General features: G+C 35.3%; 1 protein-coding gene across 9 annotated transcripts in view; it reads right to left on the reverse strand.

The window, feature by feature from the left end:
- Window positions 1-12,771, reverse strand: part of KIAA1109 (KIAA1109 ortholog) — a 196,994-nt gene that overhangs the window by 32,854 nt on the left and 151,369 nt on the right. For 7 of the 9 annotated variants that reach the window (XM_043487162.1, XM_043487171.1, XM_043487179.1 and 4 more), the window contains 7 exons: window positions 12,220-12,279; window positions 7,319-7,545; window positions 6,053-6,183; window positions 4,642-4,765; window positions 2,784-2,893; window positions 1,814-1,904; window positions 1,206-1,268 (listed from right to left, as the gene is read on the reverse strand). In XM_043487162.1, coding sequence (XP_043343097.1) covers window positions 1,206-1,268; window positions 1,814-1,904; window positions 2,784-2,893; window positions 4,642-4,765; window positions 6,053-6,183; window positions 7,319-7,545; window positions 12,220-12,279 — 806 coding nt within the window. Of the gene's footprint in view, window positions 1-1,205; window positions 1,269-1,813; window positions 1,905-2,783; window positions 2,894-4,641; window positions 4,766-6,052; window positions 6,184-6,369; window positions 6,571-7,318; window positions 7,546-12,219; window positions 12,280-12,771 lie in introns of all 9 variants that reach the window. The other 2 variants (XM_043487213.1, XM_043487185.1) reach the window with 2 other exon arrangements.

The following is a 12,771-nucleotide window of genomic DNA, read 5'->3' on the forward strand; positions in this document are numbered from 1 at the left end:
TACTGACTCTAGTATTCTGGCCTGGAGAATTTCATGGACTGTATAATCATGGGGTTGCAAAGAGCTGGACACAACTGAGCTTCTTAACTTTCACTTTCTATTTAACCATGCTTAATGATCTACTTTGTAACTTATTATTTTCATATACTATTTTTCATAAACAGCATATACAATTTAGAAACAGGATTTGAATCAATTGAAATATTAATGCCTTTAAGAATAAATCAGTCATTTCACAGTATATACATATATCAAATAATTATGCTGTACACTTGAAAATAATGTTACATGTCAATTTTCTTGATTTAAAAAATGTTGGACAGGTGAAAAAATCAATTAGTAGAATCTATTCAATTCACTATAAATGATTTATTTCCAGGTTCAGTTTTAGAAAAAAGGACATGTCTGTCAAGCTTACTCTGTTACAACCAAATAATTCTAAAACAATTCAGCTTGACTAAATTCAGTGGAACTATGGGATAGATATTGAGGCTATCTTAAAAGAGTGGGGGAAGTGAAACAAAACAAATGTGGAGTAAGTTCCAGTTTTTAAATGTAACTTGGTGGAAAATTTCTAGACAAAGATTTATATACCTACTATACAAACAATTTTAAAATTAAATTTTACTCTTACAACTATATTTAGGGAAAACGTGGTTTATAAAGGTGTTAATTTAACTTATAAATGATTGTGTAGCACATTTTCCATACTGCTTTGAACATAATTTTTAATAGATTACTTTTATAAATGCTTTTTTATATCAGTGACTCAATAAATAACATTCAATGATTAATTTGTTATTCCGAGATAGGTTTGATTCTAGTTTGAATTAGGTAACTCATTTTTTTAAAAGTTGATTCTTTTTATAGATGAATGTAGGGAAAAAGAGATTCACTTAGAGATTAGCAAATAACTAATATATGGCAGTTTTTGGTTTATGATTTCATTAATTTGGTACACTGATTTAGTCCATTAATTTTTGAGATTAAATAATTACTATTATAAGTATAGAACTAAAATATATTCATGCAAGAGTTTATGAAATATACATGATAAAAAAAGAATTCAACCAATCATTTTAAAGCTTTATGTAAAATATTTTCAAGATCTGAGTTTAGTATGAAATGAGAAGACATTTTGAAAGCAGATTTTCAGAGTGGTTAATTAATTTTAAAGGAAAACTTATGTTGTTCTTAAAAAGTACCTGAAAATACCCTTCCCCAGGACAGCTGGACTGTGGTGCACTTCCCCATACTGTTTTTTTCAACTTAATTAAAATAATAAGAAAATTTATAAAAATTTATGAAAAGTAAAAAACCAATGTTTTAAAAGTAAACAAAAAAAAGAACAAAGAACATTTTAACATAAATTTTAACATGCTATGGTTAAATTATAGTATAACTTTGAAACTGACTTTTTTACTACTAGTTTCTGATATTATTTCTATATATTCTGAGCTAAAGTATATAAACAATAAAATAAATTAAATAAAAACATGTACATTTACATTTGTGTAAACTACCTAGTTTAACGTGGAACTGAACTTGAAAGAAATTATTCAACGAAACGTTTCTACCTATGAGCACGCAGTAGGGAGACTGTTGTGTACACAGAACACTAGCACTTGGGTATGGCTCTCAGACGGCAGCATTCGGGCAGGGCCCTCTTGGTGAAGCACAGACACTGTACCCATCACAATCTGCACTGCCACTTGTAGGAATCAGTACTTCTAAACTGAGTAACTCATATAATTTAGTAATTACTAAAGATTCTCTAGCACTGTGTGTCACCAACAAATAGTCTCTCTCTTACTGTATCTTGGATATTGAAAGTGACTCTGGGTCCAGGAGATGCGGCATCCACACGAATTTCTGGGAGCTCCTCAGTTTCTCCTACTCGAGAACTGTAAGTAAAATATAAGGTTATTAAACATTAATATTCTTAAAACCCTGGACTTTTATAAAAGTCTGATTAAAGACATTAACACTTTATTTCTAAATATTTACTTTATCCAAGGGTTGAACTTTTGGAACTCCTTAATGTTTAGCATCGCATAAAACAAAATTCATTGCTTTAATTAACACAAGATTTTCTAAAACCAAACCTTATAAAAAACAATTTATACTTATTGTATAGTGTTTTTAAGGTTTCTTTTTCGTTTTCTTTTTTTTTAGTTTGTGTGTGTGTGTGTGTGTGTGTGTGTGTGTGATGTGGACTAAAATCTTTATTGCATTTGTTACAATATTGCTTCTGTTGATTTAGGTTTTGTTTTTCTGGCTATGAGGCATGTGGGATCTTAGTTCCCTGACCAGGGATCAAATCCCCCTGCATTGGAACGCAAAGTCTTAACCACTGGACCACCAGGAGGTCCCAATAGTGTTCTTTTACTAGTAAAACTATATTTTTCTGTATATTTTTCTATAATATATAAAATTTACATTTTCCCATATGTTAAAGGTTCTTTTCCAAGAACCTTTTCTACAGTGACAAATTTAAAGCTACAGTTACTAATATGCAAATATTCATTTCTTTGGATGGTCTATAAGTTTACACATAAATTTGTCTAAATGGCAATGTACTTCATTACTAAAAAGTACACAATGACTTTTATGATATAAAAGTATTTAAATGAGACAGAATTTCTCAAACTTCTTACATTGACAGCATCCATTTGCTACCTTAATTTTACAATCTGCCCAATTAGAACACAATAAATAAGTAGTGAACTTTGGCAAAAAAGTCAGCAATTTTATTACTTGTTTCACCGATTGAAATATATTACCTTGTCCTTTCCATTCGCTTAAGAGGTGGTCTTCCAGAAGCTGAAATACTCTTCGATCTGCTGTAACTTGGTTTGTAACCCAAACCCCACTTATCCTTTAGAGAAGCAGCCTAATGAAAGGGGAAAGAAATAAGGTGACTTTTAACTGTTGTAATATCTGACTTCAGATAAAATTTTCTGCTAGTTAACAAGTTAGTCTCCTTCAGCTCAATAACAAGTTATCTTAAATTGTGACTTTAAATGTCACTTAACAACAGAGATGGATCAAAGTGCAGCAGGAATCAGCTACTCTTTAGCCCACACATCAGTTCCTCTTACAAGGAATATAGGAGCCACTAGCTGGCCTGAGAGGAAAGATTGGGAGCAAGACTGAGAGGTACAGAAATCAGGGGGAGAAAAGCAAACAGTAAGAAAAGAAAATGAGAATTGAAAGACTCTGAGAGAAAGGTGAGGGAGAGAGTGACACTAATCATACTAATCATTTTAAGTACTACCCCACCAAGAGAACTCTTAATTACAGAAAAGGAAAGGAAGTGGCAACTGGAACACCCTCCTTGTCTCTAAATCCTTCTTCAAATTTGTAGTTTGGAGAGATTGGATATTAAGAAGTCTAATAATGGAGATAAGAAAGCAAGAGGATTAAAAGGGAATTGACAAATTTGACAAATGTTAAGAACACAGATGTAATTTCAATAATTTCCTTAATCCTCTCTACCTAGTTTTATTTTTTACAGTTTATTGCCAAGTATAAACTAACATAAATAGTATGCAAGCAATATTAACACTATGTCACATGACTGTGAAGTACATAGTGCCATAAATTTTAAAGTTCTATATTACCGATCATCACTGTCCATTTAGTACCATCAGAAGCCAGTGATGAATATTAAGCTGAATTTTACCCCTAATTTAAATAATTTAGAACAGTTTTCAAATGAGGTTGTCTGGGACTCTGGTAGTGACCAAGGAAAGACAGCTCAAGCCAAAGAACTAAGGATCCCTGAAGCCTTCCCTGCTTCCTCTAACCTCAGCAGCTCTGATTTAATCAGTTTTTATGTATTGGGGTGGTACTCAAAACCTTACTCTGGTTAGAAAAATGGAGGGTTCCACTGACTATATTTTAAAATATTAGTTTTTCTACTAAGAATACCACCTTGACCCAAAGCAACTTACCTCTACTTGAATAAGTTTTATAACTATTTTCTACTATATTTATTTCAGTTGTTCAGCAACTAGGCTAAATCCCAGAATGTGGTAGATGGTAGGGTCAAAGATAAATAACTTGTCCTTTAAGAGACTCAAACTCTAGTAAGGGCAACTAAACATGCAAATAATAAAGGTAAGAATAAAGTGCTGAGAGTATGTAGTGGCTAAGAGTAAAGTCAGCTGTGGAAAATGGGATGGGGTAGAATGGACATTTCAAAGGATTTCACATTTGATTTAGAGTCAAAAAAGAGAGTATGACTTTATGATAGGCAAACAAAACACAGTGGCTAAGGGCATAACCTATAGAATACCACTGTTTGGGTTTGAATCTTGGCTCCATTGGGATTACTGGCTGTGTAACCTTGGTGAAATTACTTGAGTTCTCTATGCCTCAGTTTCATCAACTTTAAAATGGGGAAAATATTCAGTGATACAAGCTAACACATAGGGTTGTTATAAAGATTTAATGGGTTGTTAAGTGTAAAGTGCTTTAAACAGTGCTTAGTACACAGTAGACATGAGATATAAAAACCAAGTGTTATCACCAGCAATGGACAAGGAAAGAGAACAACATAAGTATCATCATAACTTTCATAAAATAAAAGCCTTTTTTATATAGTATAATTTAATAAAATCCTCTTTGTTTACTCACTCGCATACTGGACCTCCGTAACTTTTTACGAACATCTCTTCTAATATCATTCACAGCAACAGATTCTAACTGTTGATAACGTTGAATTTCCTGGTTTATAGTTCCTTCACTTGCACCTAATTTTCTGGATGCAAAACAAATATGGCAGTTAGTGTAAAGAGATAACAAAGAAAGAATGAGTTTTACTTGCTCCTTTTTGATTCTTTAACTTATCAGAATATCAAAGATTATGTATGGTCAGGCCAAAATCCTCCATAATGTTAATACCCATACCTGGCTAACTGTAAAAAAAAAAAAAAAAAAAGGAAAAACTGTCTTTAATGTTTTAGGAAATGGTTCTTATCTGTTTCTACATCAAGCAGTCTCTTTAATAATCTTAGGAAAGCTATGGAACCGCTCTGCAGAATAATATCTGTATGTAAAATTTTATGTATAATTTTAAGTTTCAGAAAAGATTTTAGAGGAGGAAGTATACTTTGCTACAAGTCATTTTTTCCCCTGATTACAAAACTCAAACTGTAATATAAGTCAACAAGAAAATATGAATCATTGTACCTGATTTTACAGAAAAGTTTTCAGAGAATAACTTTCACTATATATTGCATACATTTCTGTTAAATCCATGAATACCAAAAAACCCCACAGATACCGGTGTACAAAGATTAGAAAGGCTGAAGTATGACTACCACCTTGGGGGGAAACAAAATTATGACGTTTGGCAAGAAGAATATTTAGCCTTTACAGAACAAGTATGACCTAGTCAGAACTATATAGTAAGCAACAGATAAAAAAATTAGTACCACCTACTCCCTGCTCTTGACTTGCCCTAGACTCACTTCATAATTTAGTGACCTGCTAAAACAGGCAAACAAAAAAAAGTATGAAGTTTGAATTCAGACAAAGACAAGTTCAAATTCTGATTTTTAAATCTCCCTGAGCCAATTTTCTTATCTATAAAGTTTGGATAATGCCATCTAATCTTGCAGAAATGTTGTGAAGATTAAATTGAGATAACATGCTAGATTCACAATAAGTACTTAATAAATTCTAAACTAGCTTCCTCTCTTCAAACATTCACATTCCAAAAATATTGCTAGCAAAACACTCACACATATATACATATGTAAAGATACATGTAAATAGCCATGTAGAGATGCATATATGCGAATAAAGTCAGACTTAAAATGCTCAGAAATGGGGAGCTGTGATAAGCACTAGACTAATGTTTTCAGCTTTATTACTAATGAATGTATGACCTCAGACAAATTACCAAACTTCTCTGGACCTTGGTGATTGCATTTATTTAACTAAAGGGGGTTGTACTAGCCCCAACCCAGTTCCCTTCTCATTTAAAATCTCATGGTTCTATTATTAGGGAATATTATACTGAGTTAAAAATCATTATACATACTTAAGATCATCTATTACTTTGGCCTGTTCATTCAATTCTCGGATATCTACTATACGCTTCATAATTTTTCTTCCTCTGAGTTCTCCTGGCTGGCTACCAGATGCTCCTTGTCTTCGATAATCTATAGCTTCCTGAAAAATCAAAAGCATGTCTGTCAGTAACACCCCCAGGTCACAAAGCAAATCTTATCACAGAAATAGCACCTTAAATCAAAAGAAGCATGCAGGAATCAAAGCCATCTATGTTAAGTAAGATGATTGGAATTCTCCAGTGATTCAAACCCCTTCATTATCATAAGGAATCTAGTTGCTACCTACATTTCCCCATGAGTGAGCTCTGCATGCTTTCAAGTGGGACTGGCTAGACTGAGGGGAGGCCCACATCTCTGGGTCACATAGATACTCTGCAGGAACAGAATAGCGCTGATGTGGGGGCCTGAGGCCTAGTAGGTGATTTACAAGTCGCTGCCCAAAGGTGAGCTTGTGGCCATCTCCACTTACTGCACTTCCATCTGAACTCTAAACAATAAACAGTAACGTTAACTTTTTAATAAAATTCTCTTTCCAAGAATAAAACTAATAAATGATACAGTAGTACAAAGAGGTTTCAGATTTTTAAAAAAATACTAGAATGAAAGCAGAGAGAAACTTTCTTTTTAACTAATAAATAATAATTACTGATCAAATAATCTGATACTACAGAATATGTACAGTATACATGGAAATACACACTTTTAAAATGTATATTTTGTGCGTGCACTTTGCTTTTGACTTTCATTTTTTAAAATCATTATTGAGATATAATTCACATGCCATAAAAGTCACCCATTTAAAATGTATAGTGCAGTGGTTTTTAGAATATTCATAAAACTGTGCAACCATCAGATTTTCACACCTCCCAAACAAAACCTTATAACATTAGCAGTCTCTTCCCATCCACTCTCCTAAACGCCCTCAACTCTCCCAGGCCTAGGCAACTACTAATCTACTTTCTCTCTCCAGATTTGCTTGCTCTTTGCTTTTATTGTTAATGTGTAATCTGTAGGTTAAGGCACAAGCTGGCTGACAGTCATTATGAAACAAGCAATTCAATTAAAAGACAATATTATGACATTTAAAAAAAAATTATATAAATATAGGTACAAAGAACCACCACTCCCTTCCTCCTTTCACAATTAGCAACTATAATAAGTAACAATGATTTAATAATATCCCTTTCACTGGGTAAAAGCCAGTGCTGAAAATGGCTAACAGTGAATTTACTTACAGTATGGATAGTGGGAGACATAGTATCAACTTCATCCTCATCTGACAAGTCAGCTATATTCACTGAATTTAGATCAGCAATGTCATCTATGTCTTCTTCTCCTGTCAGGGTTGTAAGGGTGTTACCCAGAGCATTCAGTCTTTTTCCAATGTTAGGATCCATGTGGACATCAATCCCACACATTTTCCACAATACGTTGAGTGTCCAGGTTCCAGCACTACTGCTTTCTGTTTAAATAAAGAAGAGGCATTTTTGGTAAGTCTTAAGTATAGAAATTTAAATAATTCTACATTCAAGGAATAAAATGGATGATGGCCCTGTGTAATAACTAGTATCTCTCACAGTTTTGTCAGAAACATGAGACTATGGGACTGATTTGCCTATTGTATAGTGTGTAATTACTGTTTGCTCTCTGCAGCACTCTACTTTCCCCACGTGACCTATGAATGCCCTCCTCCCCAAGCCCCACGTTCATCTACCTTCCTGTGTCTGTAGTAGGATTGGCATGAACCTCCCTCATTCAGTTCAGTTCAGTTGCTCAGTTGTGTTCGGCTCTGAGACCCCATGAATCACAGCACGCCAGGCCTCCCTGTCCATCACCAACTCCCAGAGTTTACTCAAACTCACATCCATCGAGTCAGTGATGCCATCCAGCCATCTCATCCTCTGTCGTCTCCTTCTCCTCCTGGCCCCAATCCCTCCCAGCATCAGGGTCTTTTTCCAGTGAGTCAACTCTTGGCATGATGTGGCCAAAGTACTGGCGTTTCAGCTTTAGCATCAGTCCTTCCAATGAACACCCAGGACTTATCTCCTTCAGGATGGACTGGTTGGATCTCCTTGCAGTCCAGGGGACTCTCAAGAGTTTTCTCCAACACCACAGTTCAAAAGCATCAATTATTCAGCGCTCAGCTTTCTTCACAATCCAACTCTCACATCCATACATGACCACTGGAAAAACCATAGCCTTGACTAGACTGACCTTTGTTGACAAAGTAATGTCTCTGCTTTTTAATATCCTATCTAGGTTGGTCATAACTTTCCCTCCAAGGAGTAAGCATCTTTGAATTTCATGGCTGCAATCACCATCTGCAGTGATTTTGGAGCCCCCAAAAATAGAGTCTGACACTGTTTCCACTGTTTCCCCATCTATTTCCCATGAGGTGATGGGACCAGATGCCATGATCTTAGTTTTCTGAATGTTGAGCTTTAAGCCAACTTTTTCACTCTCCTCTTTCACTTTCATGAAGAGGCTTTTTAGTTCCTCTTCACTTTCTGCCATAAGGGTGGTGTCGTCTGCATATCTGAGGTTATTGATATTTCACCTGGCAATCTTGATTCCAGCTTGTGCTTCCTCCAGCCCAGCGTTTCTCATGATGTACTCTGCATATAAGTTAAATAAGCAGGGTGACAATATACAGCCTTGACGTACTCTTCCTATTTGGAACCAGTCTGTTGTTCCATGTCCAGTTCTAACTGTTGCGTCCTGACCTACATATAGGTTTCTCAGGAGGCAGGTCAGGTGGTCTGGTATTCCCACCTCTTCCAGAATTTTCCACAGTTTGTTGTGATCCACACAGTCAAAGGCTTTGGCATAGTCAATAAAGCAGAAATAGATGTTTTTTCTGGAACTCTCTTGCTTTTTTAATGATCCAACGGATGTTGGCAATTTGATCTCTGGTTCCTCTGCCTTTTCTAAAACCAGCTTGAACATCTGGAAGTTCACAGTTTACGTATTGCTGAAACCTGGCTTGGAGAATTTTGAGCATTATTTTACTAGCTTTGTGAGATGAGTGCAATTGTGAGGTAGTTTGAGCATTCTTTGGGATTACCTTTCTTGGGATTGGAATGAAAACTGACCATTTCCAGTCCTGTGGCCACTGCTGAGTTTTCCAAATTTGCTGGCATATTCAGTGCAGCACTTTCACAGCATCATCTTTCAGGATTTGAAATAGCTCAACTGGAATTCCATCACCTCCACTAGATTTGTTCGTAGTGATGCTTTCTAAGGCCCACTTGACTTCACATTCCAGGATGCCTGATCTAGGTGAGTGATCATACCATCGTGGTTATCTGGGTCATGAAGATCTTTTTTGGATAGTTCTTTTGTGTATTCTTGCCACCTCTTCTTAATATATTCTGCTTCTGTTAGGTCCATACAATTTCTGTCCTTTATTATATACATTTGCATGAAATGTTCCCTTGGTATCTCTAATTTTCTTGAAGAGATTTCTAGTCTTTCCCATTCTGTTGTTTTCCTCTGTTTCTTTGCATTGATTGCTGAGGAAGGCTTTCTTATCTCTCCGGGCTATTCTTTGGAACTCTGCATTTAAATGGGACTATCTTTCCTTTTCTCCTTTGCTTTTAGCTTCTCTTCTTTTCACAGCTATTTGTAAGGCCTCCTCAGACAATCATTTTGCCTTTTTGCATTTCTTTTCCATGGGGATGGTCTTGATCCCTGTCTCCTGTACAATATCATGAACCTCCATCCATAGTTCATCAGGCTTTCTGTCTATCATATCTAGTTCCTTAAATCTATTTCTCACTTCCACTGTATAGTCATAAGGGATTTGATTTATGTCATACCTGAATGGTCTAGTGGTTTTCCCTACTTTCTTCAGTTTAAGTATGAATTTGGCAATAAGGAGTTCATGATCTGAGCCACAGTCAGCTCCTGGTCTTGTTTTTGCTGACTGTATAGAGCTTCTCCATCTTTTGCTGCAAAGAATATAATCAATCTGATTTCGGTGTTGGCCATCTGGTGATGTCCACGTGTAGAGTCTTCTCTTGTGTTCTTGGCCATCTGGTGATGTCCACGTGTAGAGTCTTCTCTTGTGTTCTTGGAAGAGGATGTTTGCTATGACCAGTGCGTTCTCTTGACAAAACTCTATTAGCCTTTGCCCTGCTTCATTCCGTACTCCAAGGCCAAATTTGCCTGTTACTCCAGATCTTTCCTGACTTCCTACTTTTGCATTCCAGTCCCCTATAATGAAAAGGACATCTCTTTGGGGTTTTAGTTCTAAAAGGTCTTGTAGGTCTTCACAGAACCATTCAACTTCAGCTTCTTCAACGTTACTGGTTGGGGCATAGGCTTGGATTACCGTGATATTGAATGGTTTGCCCTGGAAACGAACAGAGATCATTCTGTCGTTTTTGAGATTGTATCCAAGGACTGCATTTCAGACTCTTTTGTTGACCATGATGGCTACTCCATTTCTTCTAAGGGATTCCTGCCCATAGTAGTAGATAAATGGTCATCTGAGTAGAATTAACTAGATAATCAGTGTAAGTAAGGGTCAAAGTTGGAAAACTAAGAATCCTCTCTTGGACTTGAGAAAATATGGTCCCTCTCTAGTAACTGAGGGTGGGGAAATGAGGTTCATGAGCTGTTGGCAGCTGTGTTTCATGCCACGTGTAAGGACGTCAGCAGTAAGAAAAAGTGGGCAGCCAGAATGAAGAAAAGAGAAGAGCTGGAAAGAGCTCTGGTGACAGCTGGAATCTTGTTTCTAGATTATCCTGAATTGACCTGGTTCTTTCTCTTCATGGAGACAGCCATTCTTAAGTTTAACTGTGATCTGCAAATAATTCTTTTGATAAGTTCCTGCTTTTGGTTAAGCTAGTTTGAGTGTGTTGTTTTCACTAAAAAGCAAGTGTCCTGACAAAGACTTTTATGTGCTCTTCCTCCCATTATGTATGTTTACTTCAGTTACATATTTCTTCAAACATTATTGTTGGAAATTTCCTAACCTTTCAGTCAGTGGGGACTTCAGGCCTTGCTATTTTCTGAGACAATTTACTTAGGATGGGCATGTGGACTACGTTTGGGAGGATAAGAGGGAATAATAAGGAGAAAAGGAAATCTACTAATCTTAATCAGTTTCTGCTGCTCCTCAACATTTGAAGAGTCCTTAAATAAGTATCTCTTGCTTACCCTAATTTTATACCAGACAAAATAATAAAAATTTACACTATGCTTTTATCTTCGAGACAAGACAGGTTATTACTTCTATAGTATCTCCTCAACATTTGAAGAGATCTTAAATAAATATCTCTTGCTTACCCTAATTTTATACTAGGCAAAATAATAAAAATTTACACTATGCTATTATCTCAGAGACAATACAGATTATTACTTCTACAGTATCTCCTAGCCAGTTTCCCAGATTTTTCTCCTAACCTACCCATGAAAGTATCCCTTTGACACTGCCACCTCTGCTTTCTTGCTCAAAAATATTCAGTGCTTTTCTCACTGCCCACCAGATCAAGTCCAAACTCCTTATTTTGGGATTTAAGACTTTTCCCATCTTATTTTCACATAACTATTCCAGCCAATTCGGACAATGCTAACTAGAACCTGTGTTCTGTCAAAACAGGTATTTTTCTCTGCCTGAATTTTCCCTATTAATATTTTCCATTTTTGCCTAAGAAACAGTTTTATCCATCTTTCAAGTCCCTGTTTAAATGCTAGTTCTTCCATAAAGCTTTCTCTCATTCTAGTATCCTTTGTAATTTAGAAATTTTATCTGCCTCCTATAAATTTCAACAGCAGTTGGAATTTTATATCAATATTTTATTGAACTTATCACTTATTACAGTTTATAGTTGTACTGCAGAACCATAATTACACTACTAGAATTTAAATTTATAGAGTAGAAAGTATATCTTATTCATCTTTGTCTTTACCAAAACATTTTGTAGTTTTGTTATACACTGGTGGTGTCTAATTAATTGTTAAATAAATAAAAATATACTAATATTATTGCAAAATAGTTTTTAAAAATTAGAGAATAGCAGAATGAGTTTTAGTTAAAAGATCCTCTAATACAAAGGCAGGAAAAATAGATTTTAAAAAGCAGAATTCTACCTGATACATATAGCAAAAGTAATAACAAATGTGAACTTACCAGCAGCTGCTTGTCCTGTAGTCCTGGAACATACTTCATAGGTACCATCTGGAACTACACCTGCACAAAAATCATCCCCAAAATAATCTTTAACAAAATTATGCTTGTGGTTAAATATTATGCTGTAATTTTTCTTTCAAAGATCTTTATCTAAATATAAATAGGATTACTAGTCTCTCTAGGTTTCAGTTTCTAATCTGGAGAAAGAAAAGGACTACCTTAGATGACTTGCAAAATCTACTTCATATCTCACAATATTTTATTCTTATTGATTTTAAGAACTAAACTGCATATACCTGAAATTAATAGATTATAAATCAACTATGCTTCAATAAGGAAAAAAAAAATTAACTGCAGTTTTACCTTTGCATTCTGTGTGTGATTTCCTCATCTGCTGGCCAATACCTGGCCAACTCTGAAACTCCAGTTTCTTGATGGTGTGACAATTTATACCATCATGAGTAAATGGCACTTTGAGAATGCAAATGCTTTAAAACTGATTTTTTGATAACTAAGAACTGCCACATGAGTTCACAGACATGATTCATCAGC

Source organism: Cervus canadensis, chromosome 1, assembly GCF_019320065.1.
Source record: "Cervus canadensis isolate Bull #8, Minnesota chromosome 1, ASM1932006v1, whole genome shotgun sequence".
Lineage (NCBI taxonomy): Eukaryota > Metazoa > Chordata > Mammalia > Artiodactyla > Cervidae > Cervus > Cervus canadensis.